At 37.7% G+C, this 19,755-nt stretch overlaps 2 protein-coding genes across 2 annotated transcripts; both read left to right on the top strand.

Moving 5' to 3' along the window:
* On the top strand, window positions 1-2,797 carry LOC136277010 (uncharacterized). Its single transcript, XM_066158604.1, has 3 exons — window positions 1-312; window positions 1,057-1,090; window positions 1,680-2,797. The coding sequence occupies exons 1-3, from the start codon at window positions 1-3 to the stop codon at window positions 2,378-2,380; spliced, it is 1,047 nt and encodes a 348-aa protein (XP_066014701.1). The 3' UTR covers window positions 2,381-2,797.
* A 14,467-nt stretch (window positions 2,798-17,264) lies between these two features.
* LOC136284098 (uncharacterized) lies at window positions 17,265-18,547 on the top strand. The gene is made up of 2 exons (XM_066173912.1): window positions 17,265-17,323; window positions 17,929-18,547. The coding sequence occupies exons 1-2, from the start codon at window positions 17,265-17,267 to the stop codon at window positions 18,545-18,547; spliced, it is 678 nt and encodes a 225-aa protein (XP_066030009.1).
* The last annotated feature ends 1,208 nt before the right edge of the window (window positions 18,548-19,755 follow it).

Genomic DNA, 19,755 nt, shown 5'->3' on the forward strand with positions numbered 1-19,755 from the left:
ATGTTACTTCAAATCGAGTACCGATTTGCATTCGTCTTGTTCTTAGCGGCAAAGACAGCTGAAGGAGCCGAAAATGGTGTTTTCTTTCAAATCAAAGAAAATATGTTTTTCAGCTTTGGAGAAGAAAGCCTTTTGTGGTCGGGAACGGGTTCTTTGCTTTCCTGTTCTGTTTTGTGTATGAGGCAAGCCTCTTGCAGAAGTGTAAACTTTCTGGAAAACGCCGGACTTTGTTATTTTCTCCGCGATGAAGTGCAAACAAATTCAGCAACTGGGCGGCTTTTAGAGCGGGATGGCTCTTTCTATTTAAAAAAGGTATTTCACGTTGATTTTTTCACATGTTATAGTTTTCGGATGACAACTTGCGTTCATTTTAGCATTGTCAAGACCCAGAAAACCGTTGCTCGATCTTTCCCATCAGAGGGAAGACTTTTCATAGCAAAACTGATTACTGTTTCCATCGTTTCAAGAGACAAAAACTCTAAAAAATTTAATTTCAGTCAAAAAAAAAATTAAGAAAAAGACCAGAGCGTTTTATTCATAGCGCGCCGAAGCAATTAAAAATGGAAAGTATTAAAACGCATAAATATTCTTAAAGAGCAGCATAATCAATGGAGATACGCGTTAAAGAAAGTAGTTTGGTTTAATCAGCTGGTTTGATAATGTTAATTGGCCGCCTTCAAGAGATTTTAAAGCTGACGTCTCGAGCCATGGCCCTCCTTCAGCTTCAGAACTCAATTTTGGCCAATTTACATTATCAGTTGATAAATCAAATTATCTTGTTATAAACCCCACCGACTTAACACCACCGCTTCTTTCGAAAATTACCCCCTTTAGTTAAAAAATGGAGATGACAAGACCAATTACCAGAAGTTCATTTCAAAATAAAGCTTATCATCCAAAGCACATAAATTGTTCAGTTATAAGCTGAAGCCACAAACAACTGAGAGCACGCGATTACTACCCAATGAGCCTTCAAGAACTTCGTATGCATGCGCACACGCATGCATGCACGAGGTATGGGTATTAACTGATATGTATTGTTTGACTCCAATGCAGGTTGACCTCCTAGGAATAACCACTTCAACCCAAGGTGAGAGCGGAAGATTAGTGTTGATATTGGTAACTAAGAGACATATTTAAACTGTTATATTTAACTCCATTCAGCCTATAGTTAGTATGCATATTCTACAGGCATACTGGTCTCTATACATTTCCTAAGGTTCTGATAAATAATTTGTTTATCGATCAAGAGCTTCGTCAGTTGGTGATCATTTCCTTTATTTTCGTGATTCTGATTCAGGGGTGATTTTGTAATGAAAATTAGATGCCAGTCATTTATAGGGGTCAAATGATAAATGAACAATTGATAGCAGTTTCTTAGCTGTAAGCCCGCAGAAAAACATGACGCAAAAACTCGGAAGTTGGACATTGCATGGTTTTGAAAGACTGTGATCGTGATATCAAAATTGTGATTTCGTAATAAAGTTGGCAAACATCAAAAATTTTAAAACTGAGTAATACTTGCTTGAATTATTGTTGAATGGTCAGATAGATGAGCAGGTGAGGGAATAAGAACTAGATGATGAATTGGGAACAGAGAACTGGTCTTCAATACAGAAATCTTCACAAAACCAGTTTTAATCTTTAAAAAAACCTGTCAAAACTTTGTGATCAAATAGGTCAAACCATTCCTTCGCACTCAGCTTCAACGCAGCATTCAGTAGTAGGTCACTCATGCCAGACCCTCCTCAGGAAGAATCCTACTTCAAACTCTGGTGTCTATGGGATTGATCCTTTTGGTGGATCTCAGGCCAACGCTTTCAAGGCTTACTGTGATATGGAGACTGATGGAGGAGGCTGGACACTAGTATGGAGCTATTCCTTTACTAATTACAGTCATTTTAACAATACATCGAATGCGATCACTCCGAGGCCAAACTGGTCGGTGAGATCTGAAGTAGATGTTCCTATCTCCATCACTCCTCCATTAAATGAAACAGACTACAACGCCATGAACTTTTCACTCTGGAAACAACTCGGCAGACAGATCCTCATTAAGAGCAACATAAACAACTGGCTGGTGTGTCATCCGGGAAGTGGCAGCTTGGTTGATTGGCAGGAAGGTGATGTCAACTGTACGATCATCAAACACGTGACGGACCCAAGTCACGAGGTGGTCCCCTCTAAGTTTTCACCTGACCAACAAAATCGGTATGGACCGCTGTTCTATGTGAGTGAGCGCTCGGGTGGCTTTTATTACTATTTTGACGGTTACACAGGAAACCATTGGCCTACCCATGATCCTCTGGGAACAAATAAGCCCAACCAAAAGAAAAATGTTCCTGATCCACATGGCAACATTTTTATTCGAGCCGAGTAGCAAAGACATAATAACAAAGTCTTGCACACAAATACTTCAAGAGGTCATTAAATTCTTAAACCTTGATTGCATTACCCGGAAAATCATTACATTACCTGGCAAACAAATGACGAAAATCAATCAACGTATCAGCTAGATGGTGTTATTCTGATAGAACTCTTAACTCCTAGCAATACTTTTTCACTGAAAACAAGTTGGACTGGAAAGAAGAATTTCGGATCAGATTTTAGAAGCTGAAGGTTCACGCTTGATTCGCTCTTATGAGATGAGCACGAGCGAGATCTCCTACTTTGCGGAACACTCTATAGAGAACATGCGCCAATTGGTAACGCAATAAAAAATGTGTAACGCAAAACAACATTTAGTTTTCTGAAAGACAGTACAGTTAACACTCTAAACGTTAAAACTGATGTTAATCTGCACAGGATATCGATTACACAATCACTTCATTAAACATGTTTAGAACTACAGTTTGCGATGTAAACCTCAGATTACTAAACAGCTGTAGACTTGATGGGGGAGGGGTAAGGAGCACCTCTACATTTGACCTAATAGAGTTTGCCCTAACGACAGCTTTAGGCTTGATGGGGGAGGGGTAGGGAGCACCTCTTCATTTGACCTAATAGAGTTTGCCCTGCCTAATAGGATTTGGTAATCATTTCGGGCTTTACAAAGGGTATGAAAAAAAACAAACATTGGTACCAACCTAACTAAATCTATACCCAGTGTGAATCCTTCTTTTCGTTCTTATCTTGGTGATAATAACCATCCTTCCATTAACTTAAAGCTCACCACAGCTAGTGAACTGGAAAGCATTTGTGGCATGTTCGCTTCAGAGAAGGCTCCTGGCTATGACAGTATCCCAATGCATGTCACTAAGTATTCATTTCACCTTATTTCTGCTCCATCGGCAGATATTATCAATCTATCTCTGCTAAAAGGCATTTTCCCGGACAAACTTAAAATCGCCACAATTATTCCCATCTTCAAAGCAGAGGATCCAAACTTTTTTGTAAACTACAGACATATTTCTATGTTGTCTAATTTTTCCAAATTTTTCGAAAAAGTCATATGCAATCGCTCAGTAGAATTTGCTGAAAAAAAAAAAGATATACTTTACCGCTGTCAGTTTGGATTTCGGAAAAATCACTCAACATCGTACGCACTAATTCATTTGGTAAATAAAATAGCTTCTGCAATCGACCAACACGAAACAACGGTGGGTTTTTCCTAGATCATTCCAAAGTATTTAACACTCTCGACCATCAAATCTTGTTTGCCAAATTGGAGCACAATTATATGCGTGACGCGGCTCTACAGTGGTTTAAAAGCTACTTTTCTTGCCGCCAGCAATTTGTCCAATTCAATCAAGCTTGCTCTCCAGTGCAAACCATCAAGTGTGGTGTGCCTCAAGGTTCGAGTTTAGGCCCTCTATTGTTCATTCTATACATAAATGACCTCCCTAATGCCTCTGAATTAACAGACCCTCTGCTTTTCGCTGATGACACCAGTATCCTTTATTCTCACTCAAACCCAAATTGCTTAGAATCCTTACTTAATGATGAACTCCAAAATATTGATGTTTGGCTAAAATGCAATAAGCTCTCAGTTAATCTAAAGAAAACTAACTACGTAATTTTAAACCCAGACAGAAGACATTTAACTCCAGCATTTCTCTCTCCTTTGGAAGTAAACCCCTACAACAATCTAACATAACTAAATTCTTTGGGGTCTGTATTGATGATCATCCCACCTGAAAACACCATATCAGCTATGTATGTAAACAAATCGCTAAATCAAAAGGTATTATGTTCAGGTCTCGCTTTTTCCTATCCTCTACAACCAAACTCACTTTGTACTACACCTTAATTTATCCTTATATCGTCTATTGTAACTGCGACTGGTCGTCCACATACGTATCTAACTTAAACAGAATTTATTACTTGCAAAAGCGAGCTGTGCGCGCTATCACCAACTCAGACTATCGAACCCATTCCGCTCCTTTATTCTCCAAACTAGGAATTTCATATATTTCCAAGTCAATACGCTTGAAATCGCCAAATTCATGTTTTATTATAGAAATAACTTATTGCCTCCATTGCTTCCTCAATCTTTTTGTAACGAATAGTCAAATTCACAACTATGGTACCAGAACAGCCAGTAATTGTCGAACGCATTTGTGCCGTACAAATGTCAAGCAATTTACAATTCTCTACCAAGGTCCTAACATTTGGAACTCTCTTCCTGTTTCAGTCACTCGTTCGACAAACCTTCTTAGTTTTGAGACGAAAATGCAAGAGTTTTTACTTAAATAATCACTGAATTGGCCTAGCCGCACATTCGCAGCACTTTTTTATTTCCTTGATTTATTAATGTAAGTGAGGTGGCTCTCCCATAAGCCCGGTGGCTTCCTGGGTCTCCTCGCCTTCCAGCTATAACTGCTGTAAATAAATTTTTTGTATTGCGTAAATAAGGCAAATGAAAGATGATGTTGATGATGATGATGAATCAAAGAGTATGTAGGTTCTTCATCCAGCGTATTAAGCAGCCTGGATGAGTTGCTGTATCACGAGTCTAAACTGATTTGTTTTCTGTACCAAAAGGCTTAATGACACTATCGAAAGAACATAGAACACCAAAGGTAAGTGAACATTACTTATCTGACACCGGCACACAAAACATATTTAAGGAATCAAAGGTGCAAAAAATCAAGCTTGAAAAGGTCATTAAACACATATTACTAAATTTAATAAATGCAACGAATAAATTTAAAGTATAACATTAGATTGAAAGGATTACTTAATGAATAGCTGATGATATTTCAATATATTTTAACATAGTAAACGAAATTTCGAGCATTAAAAACATTATTTCTGCGAATATATTCGGCTGAATTTGACTTAAAATTCAAAATGTCTACCTCTGAGATGAGGCTGTTCCATCCGTCTTAAATGTTTACGAGATCTGATGGTGACTCTGTTTTAGCCGGACAGAAATTAAGCTTTTCATTCTTACAGTTTGCATTCAAAAAATCAATTATCAATCAATGCCAGATATCTAACAGGATAGAATTTTTACTCTAGATTTAATGGTTTTCTCTTTTTAAGATGAAATAGCACATTATAGTCTTTCCGGTGTTTACACATTCTGTTTGTCTAGACGTTATGATGATTGCATTAAAAACCTGCAGGACTTGCGATTTTCATTTAAATGTCATAATAGAGTTAGGAGTAATTGAAAATTTATTGTTAGAAAGCAAAATGTCAAAGCTATATTGCACCACTCAAAGAGAGAAATACACTTTCAGACGAAGATCACAGAATCAGCAAATTTACAATTAACACTAATGATGCAGATCTATTCAGAAAGGTTTCTGACTGTCGCACGGTGTTTTTCATAAACGAAAAGCGTAAGTAAATATTCTCTGCCTTTCTGATTTTTCTGCCATTTTCTCAACAAGTAGGCAATTTGTATTTTCATATGTTTACTAAATAAAAAAAATTTGTCGTAAGATTCTCTTGACAGATGCTATTTCAAGTCGTGTACCGATTTGCTTTCGTCTTGTTCTTGGCAAAGACGACAACTGAAGGATCCGAACATGGTGTTTTCTTCCAAATCAAAGAAAACAGCTTTTTTGGTTTCAGTGAGGAAAGTCTCGTTTGGTCTGGCAAAACTGACTCTTTGCTTTCCTGTTCTGCTTTGTGTGGGCGGGAAACTTCTTGCAGAAGAGCAAACTTTCTAGAAAACCAAAGACTTTGTCACCTTCTTCGCGGCGAAATGCAAAAAAGTTCAGCAGCTGGGCATCTTTACCAGCGAGATGGTTCTATATATTTAACAAAGGTATTTGCCATTGATGATATGTTGCAGTTTTAAGATGATAACTCAAAACACGATAATTTTAGCACTACCACCAACAAGTTCAACCCTCCTTCCTTCCAACCAAAGGGGAGGTTTCTTCACAGCAATCATGATTATCATGAGTATCAAATACAGAAATATCGACAAAATCAACAAAGAGTGCTTTCTGCGAGACCTAAGAGAAGCCCCTTGGGATATCTCCTTTGTTTTTCGAGATGCCGATGACATTGTTGAATCTTGGTACAAAATCTTTAATGACATTCTTGATAATCACGCACCTTTAAAGTCCAAGAGTGTGAAGAAAATCAATCAGCCAAAATGGTTCACTAATGATCTATACAACGAAATAAATAAACGCGATAATCTTCTAAAGAGGGCCAGGAGAACACAAAATAAGCAAGATTGGTCTGCTTTTAAACTGGTTAAAAACAAAGTGACGAGGAAACTAAGAAATGCGAAGGAACAGTACTTTAAAACTCAGTTCAGTAAAAATCAAAAATGTCCAAAGAAACTTTGGTCTTTAATTAAAGACCTATCTAAAGATACAAAGAATAACGACGACTCCGTCCCTATTGCTGACGAAAACAACAACTTGATAAAGGATGACCATTCAATCGCTGAACGCTTTAACCGCTTCTTCGTTGATGTATATAAACGTCTCATAAAGTCGACACCTGTACTTCATTATGATGCTCTTCCTGGTCCACCAGACAAATCTAACAGTCAAATTGAAAATCTTATTCCGCAAATAACTCCTAGTGAGGTTAACGATTATCTTCTAAGTATACCTACACACAAAGCCACGGGAATCGATGGGCTTGGTGCCAGAGTTCTAAGGATTGCAGCTCCTGAAATATCATGCTCCATAGCTAAAATTATAAATCACTGTATTGAAACTTGTACATTTCCCTCACAATGGAAAATAGCAAAGGTTAAACCTCTTTTCAAGAATCAAGGAAACAAGCAAGATATTCAAAACTATCGTCCTATTAGCATTTTGCCTATTCTTTCTAAAGTCTTTGAAAGACACATCTTCAATGCTGTGAACACCTACTTAACAGAAAATTCACTTTTATACCGCTTCCAATCAGGGTTCCGTAAAAACCACTCCACGGATACTGCTTTGTTGTTTCTTCTGGACCAAGTCCTTCTTGACCTTGATAAGAACAACGTCAGCGGCTTAGTTTTTGTGGACTATAGCAAGGCATTCGACTTGATCAATCATGACATTCTCCTGGTAAAGTTAAGATCATATAGATTTCCAGATAATGTTGTAAAGCTATTGCAGAGCTATCTACTCAATCGCAAACAGTGTGTTACTGTAAATAACTCGACTTCGTCACAACTTACGCTAACCAATGGAGTTCCTCAAGGTAGCATATTAGGACCTCTACTGTTTTTAATTTTCGTCAATGATCTTCCCGAAGCTGTTGGATCGGACTCAACTATTCATGCTTACGCGGATGACACCACATTTAAAGCCAGCGCTAATATCGATAATGCACCTTTGGAATTGGAACGACGTCTTCAAGAATACATGGATAAATTAAGTAAATGGTCTAGCGAAAATGGGATGGTCCTAAACGCCGTTAAAACCAATGCATTACTTATCACCGGAAAGAGGCTACATTCATCATTAGCGGATGGCAATCACCTGTCAATAACCCTTGATGGGGCCGAAATAGAACAAGTAACTTCTTATAAATTGCTTGGTGTAACACTCGATCAAGATCTTACATTTAGCGACCACATTTCTAGTCTAAAGGCCAAGCTTTCTCAGCGTATTGGTTTATTGAAGAAGATAAAGAGGTACCTTCCAATAAAAGAAAGACTCTTATACTATAACGCCTTGATTAAACCCGTCCTTATGTATGGGAGCATGGTTTGGAATATCTGCGACGCTAAAGAACTCCACTGTCTCCTAAGGTTACAGAAAAGGGCTGCCCGAGTAATTCTTGGAGTTGACTCTTATTCTAGAAGTGTTATAAACTTTAGTAAACTAGGCTGGTTGCCTTTTTTTTTTGATGAAATCAAACTAAATAAGTGTACAATGATTTTTAAGAGCCTTAAAGGCGATGTTCCGATTTACATCAGAGACTTGCTCAAGACGAACAGTTCTGTACACAATAGGTCTACTAGACATGGCAATTTAAATTTAGTGTGTCCCAAATACCTAAGAAATAACGATGGTGGCAAGGCATTCAGTGTTGACGCAGTTAAGTTATGGAACAGCCTTCCCCATAATATCAAAAATAAGCCTAGTATAAAACTATTCAAAACAGCTGTGAAAAAGTATTTTATAAGCTCATATAGAAACCTGGACAACTTTGAAACAATATTAAGCAATAGCACATTATCTAATTTTAATTTTTTATAAATTAATTTTATCTTTCTGAATATTTTTAATATATCCTGCTATTTCTATCATAGAATTTTGTAATTATTTGTATATTTATCTATTTATTAGTATTATTTTGTAATGCTGTATAATCTAGTTAGAGGGCCACAGGTTTGTCAGCTTTTCAGCTGTTACGTGTCCCCCTCTATAAATAAAGTCCTTATTATTATTATTATTATTACTTTCACCATCATTTCACGAGAAAAACATTACGCAAAATGTAATTTTTGTTTAGGAAAAACTATGAACGTAACAGGACTTTGGCGTTTTATTTACATTGCTCTGTAAGTCCAAAGAGAGAGAAATATCTCTAAAGATCGACTTAAAGAAATTGAGATGAGTATTCATTTCAAGTGTTAACCCTACGTCAGCTTTAGAAACTCTTTACGGTGACAGGTTTACATTAACGACTCAGTTGATAACACCAAAATATCTTGTGATACCCCCCACACGCGCAGCACCACAGTTTCCTCAGAAAGCATGCATGATCAAAGGAAGTTCATTCAATATCAGTTTCTCTATTCAAACACCCATAAAACGTTCGGTTAAAAGCGGAAGCCAAAAGTGTAAAGATACACTGTGTGCCAATGGGCCTTAAGGAATTCTTTGAAGATGCACATGGCATGAAGTATGGATGTTAATTGAGATGTTTTGTCTAACGCCAATACAGGTTGACCTACCAAAAAAATCCGGCTCATCCCAAGGTAAGACGGAGACGCAAATTGTTTGAATTGGTAACTATCATTTAGCATTATCAACTGAGTTAATACCGTAAATTGGCCACCGTAAAGAGTTTCAAAGCCAGTTCGCAACGTCAGCTTTGAAACTCTATACAGTGGCCAATTTACGTTATCAATTTAGTTGATATTCCCAAATTACCCTTTTATACGCTCCCACCGACGTGGCACCATTAGGAAATATTTATGAAACCTAGTTTTAATCATTAAACATCTTATCATCCTCTCTCTAAATTTCTTGGACCAGGTCAAACCACTCCTTTACACTCTGGTTCAACCCGGCATTCAATTGGAAACTCGTGCCAGACCCTCCTCAGGAAATATCCCACTTCCCCTTCGGGTGTTTATTGGATTAATCCAAGTGGTGGATCTCAGGCCAATCCTTTCAAGGCTTACTGTGACATGGAAACTGATGGAGGAGGTTGGACTCTTGTATGGAGTTATTCCTTCACTAACTACAGTCATTTTAGGCGTAAATCAAATGCGATCACTCCGAGGCCAAATTGGCCGGTGAGATCTCAAGCGGATGTTCCTATCTCCACAACTCCTCCATTAAATGAAACAGACTACAACGCCATGAACTTTTCACTCTGGAGACAACTCGGCAGACAGGTCCTCATCAAAAGCAACATAAACAATTGGCTGGTGTGTGATCCGGGAAGTGGCAGCTTGGTTGATTGGCAGGAAGGTGGCGTCAACTGTACGATAATTAAACAGGTGCCGGATGATCCGAGTAACACGTTGGTTCCTTCCCTTTTTTTTCCAAACAAGTTGCCCCAAAGCTATGGACCGCTGTTCTCCATGAGTGGGCCGTGGAACACCGTGTACTACTATTTTGATGGCTCTACCATGAACCATTTTCCTACCCATGATCGTTCCGGAACAAATTCGCCCAACCAAATGACAAATGTTGTAAATCCATATGGTAATATTTTATTCGAGGCTTATAGCCAAGGCAGACTGTAGCAAATTAATTCTCACACACAGAACGTCCAAGGGCCGACTACTTTCTTTGTAAATATGAATACATTACCCAAGTGATAAGAATCGATGAAATGATCAGCTGTCTTATTCTATGTTGCACCAAATTCTGATATGCTCATAGCAGCGAAAAGTAAGAATTTTTCAATAAATCTTAAAGCTGACGTTTTAGGCATTTTTTATGGTTAAACGAACACAAGCGAAGTGTTGGCTACGTTCATCATGTAAAATCAACTGATTGTCTCCCTGGATTCCTTTTTTTAGTGCAATTTTCAATTGGGCGTCGATGTTTATCCACGATTGCTTTGTTTGTTTACAGACGATTCCCAGTAACTTGAGACTCTAGGAGAAACTGAAAAATACTCTAATTACCTTGAAACAAAAGTGAACAGCTAGAAATAAGAAGAAAGTAGGGAGTGGGGAGGGAGAGGCAATATCATGCAATCATGCAAAGGCATGTAAAATCCAGGTATAAACCAATCCTAAGGCGAAATTCCTTTCGTGAAGGCGTTGAGGAAAAATTCTTAATAGATATTCCAGTGTATGTACACAATCAGGAACCAGTGAAACACATCGTTAAGTCCAATAACTAAATAAAAACTGACAACCTGAAAGAGAGAGGTTTTAACTTTGTGGCCTTGTGGCATCATTTGAAAAGGCCACCTCTGGGCATGCTCTAAACTTAGATGACTCGGTGGGAACCCAGGCTGGGCAGTGCATCGACCAGCCTAAACAGTGGTAGTACCGTAAAAAGTGTTGTGGTGGTAAGGGGTGAAATGGAATGTTCGCTATGTTCAATTGTTGGCATTTTAAGCAAAGTAAGTACTGGCGATAATGTTAGTCTTGGAAAGTGAGATAAGGACATGTGATATTATTTACGGGCATTTTATGTACACTTAGTAACGTATAGTGTTGTAAATAAAGTTGGGAAAGTAGTAGTTAAAATTTTGACTTCAGTATGAAGGGATCGAATGAAAAGCGGCGGAAGTTAATAAAGATGTAATGCACTGTGATTAATGTATCCTTAAGACGCCAGTCATTACTATCGCCGGGGGTGAGAAGATGTTTGGTTGATTAACGATAAAATTCATTGGATCCCTAATAAGGCTCTGGAATGTTCCTATGATCCCCCTAATTGACAGTTAATTGGCAGCCAATTCTTTTTATAGTCCTTCCTTTAGACTCTTTATTGCTGTGCCATTCAGTTTTGACCCCACGGAGAAAGAGAATTGGTTAAACCACCTGCAAAATTGGCTGACATCAACTGTCAGGTCATCAATCACGTGACTGAAACGTGCAAAGATACACCGGCATCCTCATTTTGTGAACGGATAGTAAGCTGTGGATCGATTTTCTAAACCGTCAACCCGTACTATTATTTTAACGGTTCCACAGGGCGTAACTGGCCTGTCCATGATCAAGGAGCATTTCATTTGTTAAATTAGTTTATGAAAGTTAGTTGCTCTGTGATGAGCACCTGTTCCCGTTATACTTATATTTCTTATGGCACATTTACTCAGGGAAGGGCATACAAAACAGTCATAAGGAAAATTCAAGTTAAACGAATTCATATGACTTGATTAGTTTTTCTTGCTAAAACAGCTGGTAAAGACACAGAGAATGCCCAACTACTGATGATTTTTTAATAAATCAGCAATAACAAGATAGTACATTCCCTTGAAAATACTGTCAAATAAAATAATTATTACAATTTGATTAAATTGATTTATGTAAATAAAACGTTGTCTGGTCTTGTCAACAGCGTAAACCTTTTCGTAATAGGGATTGATCGCGATCTTTAAGGCAGGTCACTGTAGATTCTCGCTTCCTCATATTCAAATCATTCATTGACGAACCTAAGATTTTTTCTCGTATCACAAAATTACCACTTGACTCTCCTCCGCGAATATTCTGACAGAACGTTACAATTTAATCAATATACTTGCCGCTGTTCCCTAGGGCAAAATCCTTGTTTTTCGGACTGTATATTTAATTTTTATTAATTTTTGCGATGTTATTGTTTCTACTTTATCAGACTTTATTAAACAAACAAAAGACATCAAGAAAAAAAAGCCGAACGAAAAGCGAAATAGAAATCATTAAAAATCACAGGGAGGGATCCTTTCATTTTTCTAGCAAATTCTCGGCACTATTTGGTATCTGTACATTTAGCCTGCCCTTTTTAGCACGTTTTACAACTGTAGCCAACAATCTGCAACATCATCAAACTTGTAATTGATCCAATTCTCTCATTCAGGAAAGTAACTCCTCTTTGCCAGGTGTTTAATACAAAAGGCTGTGTTTTCATGATCAGTTTTAATTTTGTCCCTTACCAATTTTCTTTTTTTCGGCCTTCCGGTATTTCCATATTCTGTTTACCTAAAAGTCATGATAACTGCATTATAAACCTGCAAGACTTGTGCATTTCATTTAAAATGTCAAAATAGAGTTGTGGAGTAATTGGAAACGTGCTGTTAAGAAAACAAAATGTCAAAGCTGTATTGCTGTATCCAAATAGAAAAATAGAACGGTCAAGCGAAGATCACGGAATTATTAAACTTACATTTAATATTGATGATACAGATCTGTTCACAAAGGTTTCTGTGTGTCGGGCGGTGTTTTTCCATCAACAGAAAAGGGTGGGTTTAAATTTCTCTTCCTTTCTGATCTTTCTGTCTTGTTTGACTGTTTTGTCTTTAGGCAGGTAATTTATATGTTTCAGACGTTTACTGACTATACCTGATTTTGTGTCAAGATTCTCTTGACAGATGTTACTTCAAATCGAGTACCGATTTGCAATCGTCTTGTTCTTAGCGGCAAAGACAGCTGAAGGAGCCGAAAATGGTGTTTTCTTTCAAATCAAAGAAAATATATTTTTCAGCTTTGGAGAAGAAAGCCTTTTGTGGTCGGGAACGGGTTCTTTGCTTTCCTGTTCTGTTTTGTGTATGAGGCAAGCCTCTTGCAGAAGTGTAAACTTTCTGGAAAACGCCGGACTTTGTTATTTTCTTCGTGACGAAGTGCAAACAAATTCAGCAACTGGGCGGCTTTTAGAGCGGGATGGCTCTTTCTATTTAAAAAAGGTATTTCACGTTGATTTTTTCACATGTTATAGTTTTCGGATGACAACTTGCGTTCATTTTAGCATTGTCACGACCCAGAAAACCGTTGCTCGATCTTTCCCATCAGAGGGAAGACTTTTCACAGCAAAACTGATTACTGTTTCCATCGTTTCAAGAGACAAAAACTCTAAAAAATTTAATTTCAGTCAAAAAAAAAAATTAAGAAAAAGACCAGAGCGTTTAATTCATAGCGCGCCGAAGTAATTAAAAATGGAAAGTATTAAAACGCATGAATATTCTTAAAGAGCAGCATAATCAATGGAGATACGCGTTAAAGAAAGTAGTTTGGTTTTATCAGCTGAGTTGATAATGTTAATTGGCCGCCTTCGAGAGATTTTAGAGCTGACGTCTCGAGCCATGGCCCTCCTTCAGCTTCAGAAATGTTGGCCAATTTACATTATCAGTTGATAAATCAAATTATCTTGTTATAAACCCCACCGACTTAACACCACCGCTTCTTTCGAAAATTACCCCTTTAGTTAAAAAATGGAGATGACAAGACCAATTACCAGAAGTTCATTTTATAATAAAGCTTATCATCCAAAGCACATAAATTGTTCAGTTATAAGCTGAAGCCACCAACAACTGAGAGCACACTATTAATACCCAATGAGCCTTCAAGAACTTTGTACGCATACATGCACGAGGTATGGGTATTAACTGATATGTATTGTTTGACTCCTATGCAGGTTGACCTCCTAGGAATAACCGCTTTAACCCAAGGTGAGAGCGGAAGATTAGTGTTGATATTGGTAACTAAGAGACGCATTTAAACTGTTATATTTAACTCCATTCAGCCTATCGTTAGTATGCATATTCTACAGGCATACTGGTCTCTATACATTTCCTAAGGTACTGAAAAATAATTTGTTTATCGATCAAGAGCTTCGTTAGTTGGTGATCATTTCCTTTATTTTCGTGATTCTGATTCAGGGGTGATTTTGTAATGAAAATTAGATGCCAGTCACTTACAGGGGTCAAATGATAAATGAACAATCGATAGCAGTTTTTTTAGCTTTAATACCGCAGAAAAACATGACGCAAAAACTCGGAAGTTGGACATTGCATGGTTTTGAAAGACTGTGATCGTGATATCAAAATTGTGATTTCGTAATAAAGTTGGCAAACATCAAAAATTTTAAAACTGAGTAATGCTTCCTTGAATTATCGTTGAATGGTCAGATCGATGAGCAGGTGAGGGAATAAGAACTAGATGATGAATTAGGAACAGAGAACTGGTCTTCAATACAGAAATCTTTACAAAACCAGTTTTAATCATTAAAAGAACCTGTAAAAACTTTGTGATCCAATAGGTCAAACCATTCCTTCGCACTCAGATTCAACCCAGCATTCAGTAGTAGGTCACTCATGCCAGACCCTCCACAGGAAGAATCCTACTTCAAACTCTGGTGTCTATTGGATTGATCCTTTTGGTGGATCTCGGGTCAACGCTTTCAAGGCTTACTGTGATATGGAGACTGATGGAGGAGGCTGGACACTAGTATGGAGCTATTCCTTTACTAATTACAGTCATTTTAACGATAAATCGAATGCGATCACTCCGAGGCCAAATTGGCCTGTGAGATCTGAAGTAGATGTTCCTATCTCCACGACTCCTCCATTAAATGAAACAGACTACAAAGCCATGAACTTTTCACTCTGGAAACAACTCGGCAGACAGGTGCTCATTAAGAGCAACATAAACAACTGGCTGGTGTGTGATCCGGGAAGTGGCAGCTTGGTTGATTGGCAGGAAGGTGATGTCAACTGTACTATCATCAAACAGGTGACTGATCCAAGTTACGAGGTGGTCCCTTCCAAATTTTCAACATTCCAAAATGGGTATGGACCGCTGTTCTCTTTGAGTAACTTTTATTACTATTTTGACGGTTACACAGGAAAGCATCGGCCGACCCATGATCCTCTGGGAACAAATAGTCCCAACCAAAAGAAAAATGTTCCTGATCCACATGGCAACATTTTTATTCGTGCCGAGTAGCAAAGACATAATAACAAACTCTTGCACACAAATACTTCAAAAGGTGATTAAAACTTGATTGCATTACCCGGAAAATCATTACATTACCTGGCAAACAATTGACGAAAATTAATCAGCGTATCAGCTAGATGGTGTCATTCTGATAGAGCTCTTAACTCCTCCAACTTGTTTTCAATGAAAAAGCATTGCTACTGCAAAGAAGAATTTCGGATCAGATTTTGGAAGCTGAAGGTTCACGCTTGATTCGCTCTTATGAGATGAGCACGAGCGAGATCTCCTACTTTGCGGAACACTCTATAGAGAGCACCCGTTCCTGAAAGACTGTACAGTTAACACTCTAAACGTTAAAATTGATGTTAATCTGCACAGAATATCTATTACACAATCACTCCATTAAACATGTTTAGAACTACAGTTTGCAATGTAAACCTTAGACTACTCAACAACTGTAGGCTTGATGGGGGAGGGGTAGGGAGCACCTCTACATTTGACCTAAGAGAGTTTCATTCGACAGCTTTAGGTTTGATGGGGGAGGGGTAGGGAGCACCTCTACATTTGACCTAAGAGAGTTTGACTCAACAGCTTTAGGCTTGATGGGGGAGGGGTAGGGAGCACCTCTACATTTGACTCAATAGAGTTTTCCTTGCCCAACAGGATTTGGTAATCATTTTGGGCCTCACAAAGGGTATGAACCAAAGGGTATGTAGGTTCCTCATCCAGCGTCTTAAGCAGCTAGAACGAGTTGCTGTATCACGAGTCTAAACTGACTTGTTTTCTGCCTACTGATAAAATCGCGAGAACATAGAACAAAAAGGTAAGTAAACATTACTCATCTTCTCACCGGCACACAAAGCGGATTTAAGGAATCAAAGGTTAAAAAGATGCGTGAGAGACAATTTAGTTCGAGCTTGAAAAAGTCATTACATATATATTACTAAATTTAATAAATGCAACATACAAATTTAAAGGAAACATCAGATTGAAAGGACTGCTTACTGAATAGCCGATGATATTTGAATATATTTCAATATTCTAAACGAAATTTCGAGTTTTAAAAGCATTATTTCTGCGAATATACTCAGTAAATTTGACTTAAATCTTCAAAATGTCTATCTCTGGGACGAGGCTGTTCCATCTGTCTTAAATGTTTACGAGGTCTGATGGCGACTCTGTTTTAGCCGGACAGAAATTAAGTTTTTCATTCTTACAGTTTGCACTCACAAAACCAGTTATTCCATGCCAGATATCTAATAGAATAGAACTTTTAATCTAGATTAAATAGTTTTCTTCTTTTTTTTAGATGAAATAGCACATTGTAGCCTTTTCAGTGATTCCTCTTTCTGTTTGTCTAGACGTTATGACGATTGCATTAAAAACCTGCAGGACTTGCGATTTTCATTTAAATGTCATAATAGAGTTGTGGAGTAATTGAAAATGTATTGTTAGAAAACAAAATGTCAAAGCTATATTGCGCTACTCAAACAGAAAAATACACTTTCAGACGAAGATTACAGAATCAGCACATTTACAATTAATACTAACGATGCAGATCTATTCAGAAAGGTTTCTGACAGTCGTGCGGTGTTTTTCATAAACGAAAAGCGTAAGTAAATATTCCTTACCTTCCTGAAATTTTTACCCTTTTCTCAACAAGTAGGCAATTTTTATGTTTCATACGTTTACTAAATAAAAATATTTTTCGTAAGATTCTCTTGACAGATGTTATTTCAAGTCGTGTATGGAATTGCTTTCGTCTTGTTCTTGACAAAGACGACAACTGAAGGATCCGAACATGGCGTTTACTTCCAAATCAAAGAAAACAGCTTTTTCGGTTTCAGTGAGGAAAGTCTTGTTTGGTCTGGAAAAGCTGACTCTTTGCTTTCCTGCTCTGTTTTGAGTTGGCGGGAAACTTCTTGCAGACGAGCAAACTTTTTAGAAAACCAAAGACTTTGTCACCTTCTTCGCGGCGAAATGCAAACAAGTTCAGCAGCTGGGCATCTTTACCAGCGAGATGGTTCTATATATTTAACAAAGGTATTTGCCACTGATGACAAGTTGCGCGGTGCTTTGCCATTAAAAAAAAAGGGCGAATTAAAATTCCCTTTCTGGATTGTTTTACAATTTTCTCAACAAGAAGGCAATTTATATGTTTCACACGTTTACTAAAGAAAAGAATTTGTCGTGAAATTCTCTTGACAGATGTTATTTCAAGTCGAGTACCGATTTGCATTGGTCTTTGTTCTTAGCGGCAAATATTGACAAACAGAAGTTTGTTGTAACATCAAGTTTTGTATCCAGAGGCACATAAAATGTTCCCTTGGAGGTGCAGGCCACCGATAAATATGAGCACATTTATTAATCATTATAGTATGCATTGTTTAACTCCAATACAGGTCGAACTCCCAGAAAGAACCGACTCACCCCAAGGTGAAAGCCACAAATTCTTATTAATATAGGCAACTAGAGCACAAAGGTAAACGAAATTGGAACTTTCTCAAATCCAAAGAAAGATTATCACTCATCTTCAACAAGCCACCTTTAGTAGCCTACCGACGACCGAAAAGTCTACGAGACAGACTTGTTCGTTCAAGATTTGTAAATGAAACACCTCAGAATTTGATACCAAAGGGATGTAGAGCATGTGAAAGAACGAAGTGTAGTTGGTGTAAAAAGATCAACCAGACCACAACTTTCACCAGTCCCAATAACAACAAGACCTATACCATATTTCATACAGTGGACTGCCAATCGTCATGGATCATTTACATAATCGAGTGCAACATTTGCAAACTTCAATACATTGGCAAAAGCGAAACTGCATTTAACCTGCGGTTAAACAATCACAGAAACCATATTAAAAAGGGAGTGAGTAGCTGCGAACTCACGGAACACTTTTTACATAACAAACGAACTCACGACTTTAACAATAATGTTACCATAACCATTATAGAGCAAATCCGAAAAGATCATTTAGAGACTGACAAAAAGAAAGAAGTCCTTAGAGAAAGAGAGATTTTTTGGCAAAGAACATTAAACTCCTTTCAGCCATATGGACTAAACAAAAGAACTGGATAAAGCTTTTACGCGAAAACCTTTATAAAGTTTTAGGTACATAAATTGTTTATAACATACGTTATAAAGGTTTTAAAACTGTTAACCAATTAGAAACACTAATTGTTTACGAGAGATTTTACTCAGCATTTAATTAAGCAACATGCACTGTACTACGTCACACAATTAACCAATTACGACTCTGTAACAATTGCATGTTAAGGCCCCTGAGGAAGGCAAATGCCGAAACGCGTCGGGTCTTGAATAAAGCGTTGAAAACGGAAGCACATTCTCCATTGTGCAAATTATATATATATATATATATATATATATGTCCTTAGTCACTTGGTGATCTTCTCCAAGTTTTCACTGCACCAACAGAATCGGACCACTGTCCTATTTGACTGAACGCTCGCATAGCTTTTATTACTATTTTGACGGTTACACAGGGAAGCATTGGTCTACCCATGATCCTATGGGAAGAACAGAGCCAAACCAAAAGAAAAATGTTGTTGATCCACACGGTAACATTTTTATTCGAGCCGAGTGGCAAAGACATAGTAATAAAACCACACATAGATCTTTCAGAGGTGATTGAATTCTTAAAATCATTGCATCCGAGAACTGGCAGCTTGGCTGATTGGAGGGAAGATGACATCAGCTGTCATGTCATCAAGCACGTGACTGACACGTGGAAAGATACACCGGCATCTTTATTTTTTGAACGGATAGTAAGCTGTGGACCGATTTTCTAAGCCGTCAACCCGTACTATTATTTTCGTATCAAGAAAAGCGGATCGGACTAAAGTTGAGCAGCTTTGTTTTAAGACTAACAATGACCGTATATGGCTACTTTGGAACAATGGCGGGTTAACGGTTCCACAGGGTGTAACTGGCTTGTCCATGATCAGAGAGCATTTCATTTGTTAAATTAGTCTATGAAAGTTAGTTGCTCTGTAATGAGCACCGGTTCCCGTTATCCGTATATTTCTTATAGCACATTTACTCAGGGAAGGGTATACAAAACAGTCAAAAGGAAAATTCAAGTAAAACAAATTCATATTACTTGATTAGTTTTTCTTGCTAAAACAGCTGGTAAAGACACAGAGAATGCCCAACTATTTTAATAAATCAGCTGCAGTACCAAGATAGTACATTCTCTTGAAAATACTGTCAAATAAAATAATTATCATAATTTGATTAAATTGATTTATGTGGATAAAACGTTGTCT

Source organism: Pocillopora verrucosa, chromosome 11, assembly GCF_036669915.1.
Source record: "Pocillopora verrucosa isolate sample1 chromosome 11, ASM3666991v2, whole genome shotgun sequence".
Classification (NCBI taxonomy): Eukaryota; Metazoa; Cnidaria; class Anthozoa; order Scleractinia; family Pocilloporidae; genus Pocillopora; species Pocillopora verrucosa.